The sequence below is a fragment of the Gnatocerus cornutus genome, chromosome 6 (genome assembly GCF_029298725.1).
Source record: "Gnatocerus cornutus isolate USDA-ARS CGAHR chromosome 6, icGnaCorn1.1, whole genome shotgun sequence".
NCBI lineage: Eukaryota > Metazoa > Arthropoda > Insecta > Coleoptera > Tenebrionidae > Gnatocerus > Gnatocerus cornutus.
In genome coordinates, this window is record NC_142238.1 from 11027414 (window position 1) to 11046871 (window position 19458).

The 19458-nt window shown below is 32.8% G+C and overlaps 1 protein-coding gene across 1 annotated transcript; it reads right to left on the reverse strand.

Annotated features, from left to right (window-relative positions):
- Positions 1–227: 227 nt before the first annotated feature.
- LOC148172861 (uncharacterized) lies at positions 228–9362 on the reverse strand. Its single transcript, XM_088039645.1, has 3 exons — positions 9229–9362; positions 1731–2420; positions 228–1474 (listed from the first exon to the last, which is right to left on the reverse strand). Exons 1-3 carry the CDS (start codon positions 9244–9246, stop codon positions 611–613), a joined length of 1572 nt encoding a protein of 523 aa, XP_087895771.1. The 5' UTR covers positions 9247–9362; the 3' UTR covers positions 228–610.
- Positions 9363–19458: the final 10096 nt, after the last annotated feature.

A 19458-nucleotide genomic window follows, 5' to 3' on the forward strand; every position in this document is an offset into this window, starting at 1 on the left:
AATAAAATAAGCCAAAGAAGGGAAATTTATTCAAGTAGTTTCACTTGAGATCCAAGGAAAGTAAAGAAAATTGAAGAAAGTGGCACTTTTCATAAAATTATGAGAGTTTGTTGCGATTGTTGCATTGTTCTGCAATGTCCTACAGAAACGAGAATTTGAAGTGTAATGATAATGATGGCTTGTATTTGCATCACAATGAGATGTAGGTCGGGGAAAGAACATCAAAGTATAATATAATATTTATTTATTAATGATCTTACACAACAAGTATAAACATTACAATAATAATACTATTATTATCAAAAATAAGACTAAACCTCCGCTGTTATGTACAAAACTCATCAATGGTAAATTTCTTGAAGGCACATCCTCAAGTCGGAATAAATAATCTAGAAGAACCAAGGTCGCGCGGGCGCGTCGTACGCGGCCTTGAAAGGAATGACAATGAACCAAGACAATGACGAAAGTTATGCAGATCAGCAACGAAGAGTGAAAAGCTACACCTCGCGACTTGGAAAAATTAAAATATTGCATAATCGGGGCGTGACTGCCACTTTCACCAACTAGAGGTTACGTTCAGTCCAATGGGTTCAAGTCTTTAAAACACTAACTAGAACTGAATGTTATGACCTCTGAGGAAAGCGTCGATTTGTCCAGAGACTAAAGGCTGATCCACAGAAGGTTGAATGTAATAAACCGGTTGCTGTTGCACAGGCTGTCTTTGTTGTTCAGATTGCGCTTGTTGTTGCTGTTGCTGTTGCTGCAATCTAGCTCTTTGTTGTTGAGCATACAGGTGAGCAGAGTTCTGGAACTGAAGTCCTGCTTGCTGTTGTTGATAAGTCTCCTGGGAAGGAGCAGGACGTGTATACAAAGGACTTTGTCTTTGCAACTGTTGCAAATTCAACACAGTTCTTTGCGGTTGCTGCACGTAAGGTTGAATGCGTTGATTCAATGAGAAATCACCTTCAGTCTGGGGTAAAGTTTGGTACAATTGATTGTTATACTGCCCAGAGCTTGGATCAAATACCAACGCCGAAGAATAAATAGGATTTCCACTCGCATGACCTACGGGTTTATTAGCCTTCAGAACAGTCTTTGGAGTCGGTGTTGGAGCAAGAATATTATTTTCTTGTTGAAACTTCTGGAATTCAGCATCGAAATCGAGATTGCCTCTTGAAGGAACTGCGGTAGCCGCAGGCGATTGCAAATGTTTTGTGGCGTACAAGAGTGAAGGTCGAGGTGTCACCGAAACTTGAAGAAGTTGAGGTCGGTAAGTGGTTGCTGGAAGCTGAGTTCTCGCTGAAGGGGTTGCAGAGGCTGGTCGAGGAGTAATGTTGATGCTTTGTTTGTGTAAGAGCAGAGATGTGGGTGTGGTTGATGGGACGATTTGCGGTCTTTGATAGACGTGGGCGTCTTCGCTGGCGGTTTGCTGGACGTACTGGGGACGGGTGATGTACGTGGGGCGGCGGATAGGCTGAAAAGAAAACAGAAAAATTAATTGTGTTTTGTAAAAACCGATTGGTAAGAAGTTTGATTTTAATATGCCGTGAAATCCTTCGTTTCATTCTCATAAATTGTCAAGAATGAATGCACTTCTTGAGTCATTGTTCTAAGAAAAAGAATGAAATTGGTAAATGATTGTGAAAGTAGCGAACTTATAGTAAGGTCGTAACAAGGCAGAATGGCTATAACACGCAATCTGTGATAGTTTTTCAATTGGTTCGAATTACCTGATGAGATTTCAGCACTTGCTCTGGTTCTGGTTGTTCTTCCTCGCTTTGATCATATGTGTTCTGGAACAATGTCACAGCTGGCTTCGGTGCAACAGTCACCGGTCGAATCGGTCTGATTGGTCTCGTCGGATAATTAGCAACTCCACTTTCAGGTTCACTTTCTTGTTCTTGTTCAACTTCCTCTTTCGGTGCATTAGGATCACAAGGATTTCCAGATACATAAGTAAACTCTCTCTTATTACCATCAGGATCGATGTAGCCATATTTCCCTCTGACTACACAATCGGTTCCTCTAGTCTCTTCTTTGAAACTACCATCAGCAGCTTCGTATCCAAAAGTGAAAGAACCATCATCGTTTACTTTGTTGTAATTTCTAATAGTTTGTACTGGAGGAGTTTTTGCTGATTCTTTAGTGCGAATAGCAGCTAAAGCCTTCCTTGAGGAGGGAATGTAGTTGTCTTGACTACTACTCCTTGAAGCAGCAGTGGGTTGACCATAAAGGCCGTTGTACTGATCGGCTGTTGAAACAAGAACGACTCTTTGACGAGGTGCAGGTTCTTCTTCATCTTGAGGTTCAGCGGCGTAGTATTGGATTGTTTCTTGTTCTTCGGGTTCGTGGTGGACGCGGATTCTTCGGGCTTCGATGTGGCTCAGGAGGACAGCTCCTAGCATGAGGAGCGGCAGCCACTGAAAACAATAAAGTTTTATAAATAAAATGTTCTATGGTTTCATTTCGAATTAGCATGCAATGTAAAAATGGAACAGAAAGTTTTAACTGTGCATGAAGCTCTCTAACCCATAAAAGAAATGGCACAAATTCAATCTAAACGAAAGTAAGACCATCCAAATTCATATTTATATTTTAATCTTGATTAAAATTTTTATGAGTTCGTGAAACTTAAAATACAGTTAGATCGCCATCTAAACTGGGAAAGTTATCTAGTTTAATGACATTTCATGATAGTGCAGTAAATCTTAATGTTGGACTATAGGAAATTTATATAACATCAAAAGGTATTCTTCATTTTTAATTATGGTTATAGTCTTACATTACCTTTACTTATTAATTAAATAAGTAGATGTGCATTCTAATCCGAATTTATTATCAACTTCCGTTGCAATTTATAATTAATCTTAGAATTTGAGCTATTCGAGATTTGCATAAGCTCAATTGCACCATTTTCCTCTTACTTCCGTGTTAATTCTACGCTTGTGAATAATTTCTTTTCTATTAAAATGTAATTATATTTCTGATGTTATCTGGGCTTGAAGATATTCAAATCCAAGTCAAAGGCACGCCAATTAATGTTAAATTATTAACAAGCTAGATGACAATTTGACATTTTTAAATCGTACTTTGTAGGCAGAAAGGTCGCTTGAAGTTCCTAATACGCCTATTATTCTTTGCAGAGGCGCTGAGCCGAGTGCGTAGTCTCAAGGAAAAGGTGTGTGTCATTGTAACACATGTAAGAAACCAGTGGCTATTAGCTTCCACGACTAAAGGCTTTGTTTTCGTAACTTCGCCGATTAAGATCAAGCAATTTAAGGGCACTTTGCTTTGGGTGTGGTACTAAACTAAGTGATAGTATGTTTGTCTAAAGAGTCGTGAACAGCCCACATTGTTCGGTTTTGAAACCCACTGTTATTGATTTATGATCGAAGAAATCAGCTCGTGCCTAAATTTATGCTCGTAGAACCACTTGAACTCTTGCATTGTAAAACTGTATTTGGTCGCAAGTTGCACCATCTAACCCAGAAATATAGCAAAAAATTAGTTGTGAAAGAAAACCTACTCAGTTTTTCCCAAATGATAGAGATTAATGATTGATTCGTTCGGCGGAAACCACAAGCTGGGTTTTGTTTCAAAAATATGAATAAATACCTACATTTCGATAAAAGTGATGTAAGTGGCTCCGCTCCAAGGTCTGCTATAAATTTGATAAGATTTGCCGAGGAATGCGGAAAACAGACAATCATCGCTCTTCGATTTATATAATAATGTGGGCATTGTCTTACACTTGAGCAATAATGAGGAGAAAATTAGCTCTGCTTTTTTATAATGAGGGAGAAATCTCGCGTGCTCTCAATAAATCACGTTATATAAAAAGGGTAACAGAGCTCCAAGCAAATTTCACTGATCTTTATGTAAAACTGTTGATAACTAAATCATTGCTATACAAGGTTGTCTTTATTGGGAATCCGACAGAAATCTGATATTCCGTCCAAATAAACGCTCCCGTGTTATATAACGGATTGCTACCCAGATTACAAGTGTTTATATAAAAATGTGTTGAGATGAATAATCATAGAACTGGTTTAAAAGCCATGGTAGTGCGAATCACCAGGTGAAGGCCATTTATGAAAGGCGTGGACGGCCGTTATGTTTGTTTCCAAAACGGATTACGTGCACAGATCCAAGGCAAAGAGACTTTATTACTAATCGTCGTTGCAAAACTGTTAATGGAGAACACGACCCGGAATTTTGACCGGAATCCGGAATTGTTGGCAAAACAAACGAGAAGGTCGGTGTTTTTATGCAAAAATTTTATACAAAGGGATCAGTGAATGCAAGGAATATTGGAGATGTTGAGAAACAAAGCTTATCGCGAAGAGTTATCTATGTCGAGGGTATAATTAATCTAAGGCTTGAACTATAATTATAGTGTGCAGCTTTAGAATTTGAAAATAAATGTGGGTCAATACGCAAATATAACACCTGTGAGGTGAAAAGTGAAAAATGTTGCATGTGAGGAAGAGATTATTATGTAAAGTTTATAATTATAGACAGGAGCTGACTTATTACTTTGTTTTACTACAGGTTTTATACTGTGTTTCTTGTATCCGTTAAAACAGATTTCCTATACATGAGCAACTTTATGAAATTGTCACTTCTAAACTATTTTATTTTATTTATTTATTTAAACTATAAAATCTCAGTTTTGCGAAATAAAAAGTAGTATCAGAAAAGTGTTTCACAAGATTCTATGTTACTGTAACAGATAGCCTATTAAATCCCAAGATCAATAAATTTATTTATGACGTTTAGGTGTAAAGTGTGCGGGTCATATTTTAAAAGTCAACTCGAAGTCACAAGTCTTTAAGAAGCCATGAATTAAAATAAGGCGGAAGATTGGCAGACGAAATAAGGAATAAAATAAATAAGAAAATTATACATGTCTACTGATTGCTTGTATCCTGTTATGATACCTATAAAATTTTGTTATATGACATTGAGGCGTCGATAATAAACACAGGTTGTGCAATCGTTAGTTTGAAAGTCGAACTAAATCGGGACAAAAAAAATTGGTAAATACTAAATTAATATTTACTACAAATTGTATCTAGGTACCTACATTAAACTTCTAATAAACATCATGGGTACACTTGTATGTACAATATTTTACTTTTTTGCTTATAAAAATAACCACCTAGAAAATTTTGACCTTTAGCTTGAATATTATACACCTAGGTATTAGTATTCCTTTTTTTTTAAGAAACCATAAAAATTAAATACCCATTTGTAAGACAAGGAATTAATTCATGACGTTAACATTAAGAGCATTTAGAGAATTTAAATAGAATATTTAGATAAAATATTGTCAGTTAGTTAATTTCGAGGTTAAATTTGTTGAGATCTGCATTCCTACTAGTCTGTAAAAACTGTAATAACTAAGTATGTAACAATATATCAGTTTAATTTTTTTGCAATCAAAATATTTTTTTTTAATTGTATTTGGGCATTGAAAATTATGTTAAAATAAATTCTTTAGAAAGACTGTAAACATTTTAAAATTGTTCTGCAACGAATATTTTGAAATAACAAACAATTTTTTTAGCTCATAACTGCCATTTTATTGGTTAAAATACAAATACAGACTGTTCTCAAATTGCCGCAAAAATGGTAACGAATGATAAACTGTGTAATGATAAGCGAATTTTTTGGTTGAATTGAAAATTAATTTGTCTGAAATAATTTGACAATGTAACAATTCTTACGTTCATGAATTCAAAACACATCAATTAGACAGAACTTTATCGTAACTTACAAATTTTTAGATTGTTATAAAGGAAATTTGTTAAGTGCTATAACTTTTTAAAGAAGACAACCAAGAGCTATATTTTTTGCGGCGATATTGGAACATGCAGTATAAATATGGTACATACTTCTAAAATTAATTTTAAACAGATTTTTCATTCTTTGAATATTTAAAAATAATTTGAAATCTTTGCTTAGTTTGTAGCTCTCTGTTCGTTTTTTTTGTCACATTTTGAATTGTTGCACTTTTCGTTATGTGTATGTTTCTATATAATGTCTTCAGATTCTGCAACCTTTTGATTTTAATTCTGAATAATTAATATACAAAATAATACATTAATCTTAAACGTGCCTATTCAATTAAACTGTTGACCCACAAACTAAAAATTAATCATTTATGTAAATTGTGTTTACGCATACGCATTTTCCATATAATGAGCAGTGGATTTTAAGACTGTGGGTATTTACAGAAAGCTTTACTTATAACTACATATTTGCCATTTCAATTTCTACTACTTAGACCTAATTATATAAAGATGGATTACTAGAAGGTGTCTGTAATTTCAATGTTTATCGTCATTAATGTATGTAAATTTTTCCTCCAACCATTAATTTACGTGCAATGTACACATCAGACATGTGTTGTGTCAGTTCCTAGACAAGAGACCATTAATTTACATCTTTTAACACAGCGATGTACCCTACAAATCCTTTGTTGCTGTAATCTTGTATTTTATTGCTGGAAACTTGTAATGAGATGTTTTTAACTCGGTCAAAGTTACTTATTAAGATTTAATGTCTAAATTCAATTTCATTGTCAGAGTTATTACCTTGTAGTTGCTACATTTTTCGTTCTCATAACATTATTTAATAATAATTAATATTGGAAGTGATATGAAAGTATTAATTAAATTTAAGCCTCTTAATTAACATGTCTGTGAGCGGAAATTTAGTCATTCAAAACTGTGGGAAATGTCTTCAAAAGCACAACCATGTAATTTTCCTTCGACACATTTAATTCAACTAAATGCACTTTTCCACGACACAGCAGAATCCAAATTTTGCAATAAAATTATCCAAGTCTACACCGCTTCGTGAGAACATGTGCCATTACTTCTTATTGTTTCAACTGCACAGATCGAACTACTGACCTTTGATGGTGCAATTTCAATTATGCAACTTTCATAAGTCGGTGCATTGCGCGTTATCCGAGACCCTCACACACATGCTCTTAAATCGCAAGAAATCTTTAAAAACTTGATGGTATTTGCGTAAAATCCGGAGATCTCATAAATTCTTACTAGTGCAGTAAGAGGAGATTGCACATCTTTGTCGCAAAGGTTAAGATTTTCGTCAAAAAGGAAAAGTGATTTTGGTACTCTAAATTTAAAGATGGTGCCTTCAGGTTACAAATTGCATCATTTAAAGTGACGATGACAGGTGGTTTGGGTGCTACTCTAGATGTTCACATAAATGAAGCAATTTGTTTCTTCATGATTTTAAATGATTTTATCACTTTTGCCAGAAGCTTCTTTGTGCAACAAATTGACACGGTTCTCAGACCTGTCAATGATTGAAAAATTATCAGATTCTATCAATAATAACACACCGTATTGTGATCCTGACAGGAGGACAATTAGTTATTGTGGTGAGTGGTTTCGTAAAACCCGGAATCCCAAAATGTTAATTTTATTTGAACACGCAGAACTCCATCATCGCGTATTTTATCTCTTGAGATACGGAGATATTAAATAATACGAATTAACATAAATTAATACAAATGGCAACACCAACACGAGACGATAGACAGTTTTTTCCCCAATTAAGGGACCGTGAACGATGCACTTCCTCAAATGAAATGGAACGAAAAGTGAAATGCTTTTTTAATGATAGCTGCGGTGAAAAGTAATTAATGATCATTATAAATAAAATAATCACGATCATTAGCCGTGGAATATTAGTTTGAAAATGAGAAAAAAATGATAAAATCTGACTAAGAAAACGCGTCCTTTCTAAACACGACAAAATCAAAACGACCTAGTTGCGAATACTGAGTACAGACAATTTTACTTTCAAATGAATATTTGAGACAATTATTGGAATTATCCTAATGGAGACTATTTCAAGTAGTTGATTCATCGGATTATAATGACTTGAATGTGATCGATAAAATGTTGTTTGTATTATTATAATCGTAGCACATTCCTAACGACCTTGATGTAATATTCAGAAATGACAACAAGCCAACTGTTGTCTTCCTGCAAGACGCATTTAACGGTTCTTGCATGTGGTGATGAAATCATTAGCAAAACATTGCAAAATGCTGTTCTAGGTCTGCCGACAAAGATTTTTCAGCAAAGTTTGAGTTAATTTAATAGATATTTCACACATTGAAAATCTACCAAAAATTATCTAAATTCTTGTGGAAACACTTTAATTTAATTTGAGTTGAAGTATTGATTCGAATAAACAGGAAAGGTGGACCCTGATCTATAAAGTGTAATCAAATTAGTATCTAATTACCTTCTATTAATCTTAAAAATTGGTAAAATATTCAATAAGGTGTAAATATTGGTTTAGTAATAAATTTGCGGACCTTCCCAGTTGGCTCCTGACGGCCAAACAACTTGGGTAACCTAATTAAAACTGTGATTTGATCTGTTTCGATCTTTCGACATTTAAATTATTATCTTTGCCTTTTAAGGTTAAAGCTTTCATTTTTTGCAACAATTTGTCTTTAACTGCTGATAATTGTTTGAAAACGTGGATATGTTCTTGCACAACTGAGAGGAAAAGACAGAAAACAGAAACAATAGCGTTACAAAATTATCTTCTTTAGGTAAAACCACTGAAGAAACAATAGGTGTAGGCCAAATACCTGTTATTAAACGACAGAATCGAAAACTGGTTGTTTTTGACAAGAAGTTGAGCGTCACTAATAAAGAGAAATTTAAAAAGGGGTGAAAGTAGGTGGACATAACTATAATTATTTTCGTGTTCTTTTCCAGTTTTAATTTATTTTTGCTAATCAGTCGATAAATACACCTATTGTGTTGTATAAACTCACGAATTGAAAGTAAAAGTAATTCAGAAGATTGCATGGTCACGTCTGTGGTTTTGTCTACAAGACTATTAGTTATCATTATCGAGCACCAACATCAACTTGGGTGTAACACTTTTGACTAAATTAATCACTTGGATTCTCTAGAGAAATTCGTGTCAATGAAAATGAGCGATTCTTGTAAAGTGCCAAAATTATTGTGCAAAACCGAAAGAAATAGAAACTAAAATCAAAATTGGAAGTGATACTAACAATTCAGCGCGACCCACTTATTTCTTATGAAAAATAATTTTACACTTTCCAATAAAATTTAAATTCATACCGCTGTATCATGCAACTTTCTTGACCCATTTTTTACTTTACTTTAATGAAAAAATGTTAATAATGTAGGTACTTACAGAGCTTTGAAGCCGCATTTTGCTTAAACCTGTAAATCCAAACTGCACTGAACTGAAAGTAAACTCAATCACGTTCTCGTGAATGAAACCACTGAAACCGTGCAACAGTGAGAGTAAACAGTAATGTCTTCAGGTGGAGTGGAGCACTTGTCTTTATAACTTACGGTCGGTAAAGAGGGGCAACAATCTATTAGTATTATTGAAATAAGTATACATGACCAAGTAAGCAACCTATTTGTCAATTTTGGAATTGTTTTTGGCACTGTGTGAATGTTAATCCTTTTTGTCTTTCAGAACTGTAATTACTATTGTCGATGAAGTTATGACTATAAGATACATTGTTGGTTTAATTGTCGGGTGCCACGCTGACAGGGTCAGAAATGTCTAGACAAGTCTATCTTGAGAATTTCGTGTAAAAAATGATAAAGAAAATTTGTTTTGGTTAACGTGTTATTAAACTACTTTCTTTCAAAATTGTTTTATTTTTGTTATTAACAGAGAGGTAATTTATGATAAACACGCTAGCTGCATTTGTAAAAATGTGTCACTGCAATTTTTGAAATGTAGTTTTAGGTCGCAATTTAGCAACCTCTAAGCCGGATTCAGGATTAAAAAAAAACAAATCCTTGCTTTACTGTTACTTCAATTAATTAATATCGTGCCGACAGCGAGGAATAATTTAAACTGTTTTATCATCATGACTTTGAATTTTGATGGCGAAATATTAAAATTGGTAACTAAGTTAGAGTCAAATCTTTCTGCTTCTGGGCGAGGTTCATACCCAAGTCATAAGGTAAGAAAATATCTCTCAAGAGATTGATTAAGAAAATGTTATAAGAATTGGACAAGTTTATGTGTAGTTGCATGTTTAAATTCAAGGAATTATTTGATAATGAGGAGTCTAATTCATAAATAATCGACATGATCTTGATAGAAAAAGAACATTATGTGCGACTTAAGACTATAAATCAATCGTGTAATGAATTATAAAAAAGTTATTCATGCAACTTCAAAATATGTCGGTACATTAAGAACGGTTATTTATCAATTATTGATGACAAGAATCTCAGAAATAGTTCTACTTTGTGTCACGCCGGTGAATGATAAATTATATCCGAAGAAAGCATATAAAACTGAACAGTGCTAAAAAGTAAATAAATTAAAGCACAGTATAAAAATAAAAAGTTTTTACATAAATGTTGTTGATTTCAAATTTGAGACAATCAACAGTAAGAGAGTTCAAATAATTTTAAAAGTTTTAAGGAACAATAAATAACTCAAACGCGAAGAAAGAATACATACTAAGAATTCAGTATCAAATTGAGTGCAATCTAAGAAATATCGAGAGTCTGATACAGAGAATTTATACAGAGTGTTACTATTGTTATGATTTACTTTAAAATGAAATAAAGGTCGGTTTTCAATAAAAAAAATGTAAATTTTGTAATAGCTATTTACGGTATACGTGAATAAAGACAAATATCGTACATTTTTTCTAATTTGGTAAAATCTAAATCTTTTATTGCTTAGGTATTTTATTTTGTAAATTAATTTTGATTTTCTGGCAATAAATTAAAAAAATTAAAAAAATAGGTTTTATCTACATCTATCTAGATGAGTGAAACGAAATGTTAATGAAAATCGGAGCGGTGCTTAAATGAATGGGGAAACCCCGATTTTGTTCCATCATTTTTAATAATAATCTAAAAAATACAAAATTATCCACATATTTCTTTCTTCAACCACATAATAAATTCAAGATAACATACTTTGACATTTTTTTCAGAAAAAGTGAGCAGTTTCGGAATTATTGTGGGTTGCAGGATTGTGCTCTCTACCACAGAAACGATAGCAAAATGCAAAAAGTAAACCTATTTTTTGCAAAAAGCAATTTAACCTTGAGCCTCCTTTGTTTTTGTGCATCGGAATTTGCGGTTGTGAGAAAAAAAGATCTTTTCTGAGCATTGCCCGATCCAAATAACTTGTAATAATGAATGGTAATTTACAAGATTCTGTATTTCATTCGTCATACCAGATTTGCATAATTAGCTAGAGAATTGACCGCAACTCACTGTTTAGAAATATGTACTTGATTAGCTAAAATCAATTAAGATCTTGGCATTATGGGGCTCACACTTTGGTGTTTGTTAATAATATAAAAAATCCCAAATAGAATTTTTATTACATAAAGATAGGTTATGATTAATAATTTGCAAAAAATTTGATTATAAGTAGACATGCAACTATTACGCACGGACGCGTTCGTATTAAAAGTTTCATTATTAAATAATTACGTAATTATAGGTATTTATACCCAAATTACCAGAAAAAGTATGTATCTTCCAAAATCAACAAGCTTGTTAAGTTCTGACCGCAAAATAACTTGTCAACAATCGACAACACTAGTTAAATGATTTAAACAATTTTCAGTTAAAATTGACTGAAAACAAAACGTAAAACTAGTTTATTCTTTCCGCATACTTGTCTTGATTGTTAATCCCTGTAATTAATATCCTGATGTTTCAAAATTTCCGTGTATTATTCCGTAACAAGTATTGTTAATACTCAACATCATCCATACCTAACAAGAAGTCACCCATTACAATAAAATGTAACTCTTTAGCTTAAAAGTAATAGTAACAAGCACGCCAACACGCTATTATGTCGCGTGTGGAATCTAATTAGACAATTATCTAATTTGGAACACATATTATGTAAATGTGGATTTTACACAACGCGTCTTTGCTACGGAAAACCTATAAATTTAAAGAGTTACTCGTAGGAAATACGAGTTAATGCCACCACTTTCCAGTGAAATCATACAAGTTTTCTTTGATTTACTCGGCTGCACATAACACATTAATTTAGAGATTTTTATATCGGCTGTGTAGTGACAGATTTCTACGACAAAATGAAAGAGAAATAATTAATTTGGTAATTACAGTGACAATCATCTTATTAAATATAATAATAAGAAAACCAAAACCCATTTATACTTTTAGAATGAATCAGAATAAATAGAGCGTTTCTTACGAGTCGCCAGAACAATTAGCTTGGAATTTACAAAAATATTCGAAATTCTCCTCAGTGCGTAATTAAGCAACAAGTTCACTGCACCGAAATTTCATTTCTTTTGAATAATTCAACACTGGTGACGCATGTAATAATAAAATGGCAATGATCCGAATTGTTCAATTCTTCGATCTCTGAGAATAACAATTAGTTGCATATTGCAACAGTCAAAATTTCAACAATCAATAATTAAGCTGAAAGTTGACATGGTGAATTTGTGATTCATAATATCTTTGTTTTTAAGGTGTTCCCATGCTCTCATTCTGAATTCCAGCAGGATCAAGGCTAGAATCGCACTTACCAAGTGAGAAGATTGGGTAATCTCCACTCCACACACAAATTGTAACTACATGGTAGATCATTATTCATTTTAATTACTTTCTTCCTTCCAATACCCTTGCATCAAAGGATTATGTAAATGAATTTGTGAATAAAATGTTTTATACTTTCAATAACGAAAAAATTTTAATGTGAATGCTCTCACGGTGGTAATGTAGTAATTAGCAGAAGTGGGAAATATGAGAAAAATTGAAAATTGCTCGTCTGTTAGAGGAGTGTCTAGAAATTCGAAGCAGTTTTTAAAAATAAACACACTTTATATTGTCTTGATACTCTACTATAGTCTACATCTGAAGAAACGAAATAGATTTAATGTAAAAAAATCGAAACAATTTTTGAAAGTCTTTTGAAACTTGAGAATTAACAATAGAAAGAACTCAAAACTGCAGCTTCAGATTTACTGAATTTATCCAATTCCAATTTTTTTCAGATCAAGTTTACAATATCTCAAGACACGCAAAATTGAATGGCATTTCAAGAAATTAGATTTAGATTCCAATCACTTATTGCAATTTAATTAAGTAAATGCATGGTGTGTAATGATGCGTAACAACAAAAACAAACAGGACGTTTCTTACAAAAGTAAATTGCTTTTTTTTTCTCTGTATTGTCAAATAGAGAAACCAACTGCATGCCACACATACCTGCAATTATTTTTTCTTATTTGCAGCTCATTATTAGCCAGATTATCAACTGAAGTAAAAGCAAAAGATTAGAATGTTTACTACTCCTATTAAAATCCACGATCACTTTTAGAGAGCCAATCGTGCTTCAAACTCTTTCAGGTGAAGAAATTAGGGTACTTATTAAATTAAGACTGCTCTAATTTCACGTTTTTCTAATAACCAGGTGTTAAATCTTACCCAAAAACCTTCACTGACATTTGCTTTGTAAAATTTATATTATCCTGGCACGGACAGATAAATCTTGCCAAACCCGACCTAGAACTTTTAAAATATGGCTTACTCAAAGATCTATATTTACGTTTTTGTTCCGGATTTCAAAGAGGACCTTGTACGTCGCCCAAATTTGCATTCGCGAATTTTCCGAGACATCCATCTAATTTTTTTATAAATAGAAGCTTGATAATTTGATAATCGTGGTACCTGCAGGCTTATTCTGCAATAGTGCTTCTTTGGGAAGGTCGAGTGATGCAATAAGGTCAGTTCATTGTAAAAATCCGATTGTTGTGGTCGGTGTATGATATATGATCATACAGACACAAGTATAATAACATGGCATTAAAAGCGCCGGCAGTTCTGATTGGGAAATTGTTGTTGAAGAAAGCCTGGAAGTTGCACAATTTTCTTAATCTAAATTTGTAAGAAATGCGAGAAAAAGACTTGATGACTTTAATGAAATGAGACTTGTACACTGATTGACATTTAATTGGTAGTCATTACGTGTTGGGGAATGGCCAGTGTTGTCCGACGTCACCGGTATTTGCTACAAATATGTAACGAATAAAAGTGAAAATAGATCAGGGCGTCGCTCTATGATAATGAAATGAAAGTTCTATGACACAATGTATTTTCACTTGGACTAGCTGGAAAAGCTTGAAAATTTGATTCATAAAATTATATGTTCCATAAATCAAAGATTTCGACAGATTCCACGCTACACTCTGAGCTCTGATATCTTTAAATTGGGACTTAGGATTTTTGCTACTCTTTAAAGAGACAATTTAGTTCCGGTTAGAAGGTTTAATAGTTAAATTTCGCAACTTTTTCAAATTGGAAGACGGAGAAAATTTAATGTTTGAGTTTATGTAATTAAAGCTTTGCTAGGAAAGGTGTAACTGAAGGCGTGTAATTGATAGCTGAAATTAATACATTGTATCTCAATATAGAATTGAAATAATTGTGCTGTTGATGTAAGAAACAACGGCTTCATTGAAATTTTGTTTAGAATTTTGTGAAGATGATGCTTTATACCTTGTACCAATTTCTGCAATATAGGAAGAACAATACATTTTGCAATTTGTTCTCGTTTATTTCTCTTACTTTCATACTTATCTGTGTTACCATAACTAATTCTTTTAAATTATGAAAACCAAGTTACTCTCATCAAAACAGTTTATCGGTTTCGATTAAAAATTTGTATGGAAACATTCAAGCCGATATAACATGCTAATTTAGGTTTCATTTGAAGAAACCTGGCGTCTTGTGGATTCCCTGGACCTAAAATAACCAGTTACCTAAAGCAATCCTGCAATTTCTTATTGTTTGCAAATGCTACGCTTAGTTACACATTTGCATAAGTCGTTAGGTAATTGTAGGTTTAATCCATTTTTTGCATTTTATCTTTACATTAAAATAAGCTTTCAAATCCTGACTTTGGCGGACACACAAAGCGGATAATCTTTTTTGATCGCACTATTCAATTCCGTTGCAAAACTGGGCGTAACCGACTCTATCTCCTTCATAATTAACCTCCCAGCTTTTGATTAGAGTTCACAAGAAGTCGATGGATTTTTACCGAAATAATCACGACTTGAATTCAAGAACAACGCAGCCAAGCGAATAATGGAATCAGACGAAGCTGAATGCAGAAACTTTCACCCAAGACTTCGTGACAAAAAATAAAAACACTTTTTTTCCAATGTCAGAAACACGTGTGCTTTTAAGAGAGCGAAAATACCTAGAAGGAAACCTGTAAAGTTCATATCGTGCGAGTTTTTTCTCGATTTTCAAAGTCACGTTCAGCCTTGCCGTCAGGAAGTCAATCAAAACTGTCAATAAAAAATTAAGAAGCACACGCCATCTGTCAGATTTATTAGAGAGAGTAAGAGCGGTCACGATCGGATTACCCAATTATTGAAAAAAAGAATGATTTATGAACATATCAGAGTGGTAATTAGTACTGTCTTCTGGGTCAATGCTTATTTATTAAAGTTCAAGCTCCACCTGTAATATTAAAAATGCCATCGTGAGCCCAGCTTTGGATTCTTCGACAATTATTAAAGATTTGTCCCAAAAATGTCGTCCTAAATGCACCTGGTAATGTCAACGTCTGTTATCTTGTGGGTCAATGTGTCTTAAAAGTTCAAATTCCTCCTCCGCGACCAAAATGACATCTATAATATGTTCACGCTTTCGATTTTTACCGACACAATGAAACCTTGATAATTTAGAAAATTTGGAATTCTTCAACGTTTTTTTTTGTTGCTATAAAAGTCTATAAATCTGTAAGACCGCTGTAACAAATCATTTAATCTGTTCACGACAATATCTTTCGTAATTATTACATCTAAGTTTATTAAAAACCTGTACGATTAATTGTAATCCTTTCGCTAGCGATTTCAGCAGCTTTTCAGAGCCACAGTTCAAGGCTTCCCGCTGAAAATAATAACAATCGTAATAACATAAGGGCAAGGTAAAACTCAAGGATTAAATATTTCTGTTCAGTAATTCTGAAATTAAAGCAAATCGTAATTACGTATTATATTTAAATTATCCATTTGTGTGCAAATTATTTTTTTATTTTGTTTCCGCAGTCGGAATTTTATTTTATTACAAACTATCTAAAAGTAATAGATCTGATCTAAAGGTTAAATTGCGTATTTGGAATGAAATCTTGAAAAAGTGCGGACTTATTAATTATAGCTCGGCATCGGTAATATTTCAACAGAGACAAGATGAGATTCGGAGATTGTAACTAATTAGTCAATATCTGTAATATCAATAAAACTGATGGGTTTCTAGTTTATGGGGAAAATTAAAATGATAAGTAGCCTATAAAACAGCGTTTTCTTGTGCATTATCAATGAAGTGCAAGAAAGGGAAACATCTTTTTTATTTTTAATTAGGTTTTAATGGGAAAGAAAGTGGAATCCTGTCGTGTTTATTTCTCATAATTATTATGAAGGTCCGATTTTTAATAAAAATGAAAGTAGAAAATAAAATTACTTCACTTGGCAGTTGCAGTTAAAATTACTGCAAAATTGGGGCAAACTCTTGACATTTGGTGTTTCTTAAGTATAAAACACAAGACAAAGTTCTATCTATTAGCGTAGTTGAAATTTTGGGAATTATTTAAAAGGCTTCAAACTCGGGCATTTTATGTTTCAGACTTAATCGATATTACAAGTTATTGTCGTAACATACGATAAATGTATTAATGAATTCACAAGATATTGGTTTTCTAGTCCAGAAAATTTAATAATTGTTATTGAATATTTATTTGTGTATTTTTTTTAAATCATTGTCAAAGAAAACTTTTTTTTAAAACGAATTTTTCGAAGATAGGTATGAACTGGAAATTTAGCAACGCACTGCTTTATTAAACTTTTATTAAACACTGTGCACCATTATTTATTGACTATTTATGTATTTCTTTTTCTTACAATTTTATGCTCATTTCAATTCTACGTTGTGTCAAAAGTGATATTTTTCTCCATCAAATTATTTTAACACAGCAATGAACGAGTAGGTACTTTGAAGCAACTAAAAAAAAAATGTAAACTTTTCTTGTATCCACAACTTACCTATCACTTACCTTTGCATACGTTTCAATTGTTACGGCAATCATTTTACCAGCGCTCATAATCATTGGACGTTTTGCTCGTTCCATAAAAGTAATCAACATCTTCTGAGTACTCACGTCATATTCATACCAGAAGCTCATGTACACAGCTGTTATTAAAGTATTGTTCTAGAAGAAAAAGTTAACATTTTCCATACAGCGTAGATAGTAATTTATGTTTAAAAATAATAATTTATATTTTTTATTCGAATACATAAAAGGTTACTGAACAATCACATTTTGTATTTACCTCTTCAAACAGCACAGTTCCAAAGTAGCAGTAGAAAAAAAACTGCGTTATAATAGAAATAAGGACACAGCAAATAAGCACAGCGTCCACACTGGCAATCGGAATCTAAAACAAATTAATTGTTATAAGTTCAAACTTTATTTTTTTCTACCGTGATTAAAGTAACACAAGAGAACGCAAGAGTGCCCACATTTCCAAAAAAGTGAGAAAATATCAGCCAACAGAAACAATCTTCGAACAAATCTACAAACCTTTAAAAAAATTATTATTAGATGTGGACAGGTAGTAGACAAACCTCAATATTGAATTATAGTATTGGATGCAACTGATCAGATTTTCATGGACAGTTATGTTCACAGAAATCGTGATTAGTTTCTCATCATCAGTATGTGGCAAATGAAGGTGTTGTAGTCTATATTTCAGAACTTTTATTTGTGCAGCGGCGTGCAGTGCGAGCCCACCAAATAATGGATCAATGAGAGAAGAGGCACCGGAAACGTAAAAGACTCCTAAAAATCACAAAGAAATTAATTGCAAAAATATCCTTTTATCTTACCCGCCCAAATGAATAAAAATGTACCATAGTAGCCAATTCCTCCATGTGTTACATCAAATGGTACAAAAGGGTGTATAAGTAGCTGGTATCCTTTGAAAAACAGCGGAGAAAATATCAAGAGCACGATACAAATCATTACGTTAATAAAATAATAAAAGCACATTTTCTGACACCACCAAATACAGTTTTCTACGATTTCTTTCTCTTTTTCTGTGACTGGTGCAAAGTTCGGCGAACTAAAATAACTCACACAGTTTTTAACTTTTTGGCCCTTAATCAATAGAGTTAAGATCTTAAAGCAGAAATTCGTGGATTGAATAATGTAGATTATATCAATTCTTGAGTTGTCGTAATCCAGTTTTTGCAGGAAATTTATCGCACACAGAATTGTCAGAGAAGCTCCAGTCAAATACATGAAACAAGCTCTTGTTTTTTCAATCAATGAACTTTTTTCTGGTGGATACCAATGAAGAAACGACATCGCATTTATGACGGGCTTGAAACTTTGTGTTATTATATCTTCGTTCATTATGAAGTTAGGAAGTAATTTTGTAGTCAGGTAACTGAATCATAAGTGTTCTTGTGGTGTCGTTGTCCGGTTTTATATACGTTCTTATTGCTTTGTTATTACACCTTTTGTTTAATTATAACATCATCAATTTATTATTTATTAAAAATGGAAAGAAGACGTCGTGTTCCACTTTAGGTAGCAACGCAAGGGTAATGTATAATTTAAATTAAGACATAATTTATGGATCTTTGTTGACAAAGGATATTTCAGTTACTAAGAAACGTACGTAATTGTGGTCTGGTCACTTGCAAATAATGCAAAGCAATAAATTTTGGAGATATTATTTTCCTATTTCAATATTAAGTATTTTTAATAGTTAAGTGTGCGAGACAAACATATTCTTCGATTTATGAAATTATTTATTTTATTTTATAAATTAAGAAACGCACCCTAATTGTTATTACATAACGATGATTTATTACTGGGTAAGTTACTTCTAATTTTATGATGTTTTTAGTGGCGCAGTTCATTTTTGCTTTGTCATTTCGTAAAACTTCAGTCATGTAGTCCAACGAAACAAACAGTCATTGCAATAAAATTAAACGAATTCTCATTTTAGATTGAAGATGATGAAACGCGACGGAAAACAAGTTAACATCCATCCCAGAAATGTAAGTAAAAATTCATGCTCAGCTCAAGCCAAACTAATTTAATTTTCAGCAATGAAAGTGTAATAACACAATGACAATTCAACGCGGTAGTGCGTAAAATTTTTTGAATATGTTAAAGAAATGAATTACTTCACTTATTGAACCAAATCAACATTGCAAAATTTTGTAGCACATTTTTTGTAAAAAAATAATGTCACGAAATTGCAGGTATTTAGTTAATTTGAGGCCTCCAGTGGCAAAGAAAATGAATAATATTTTCTGAAGATTAGAGCTAAGTTCTTATAATCTGCAAACTTTTATCGACATA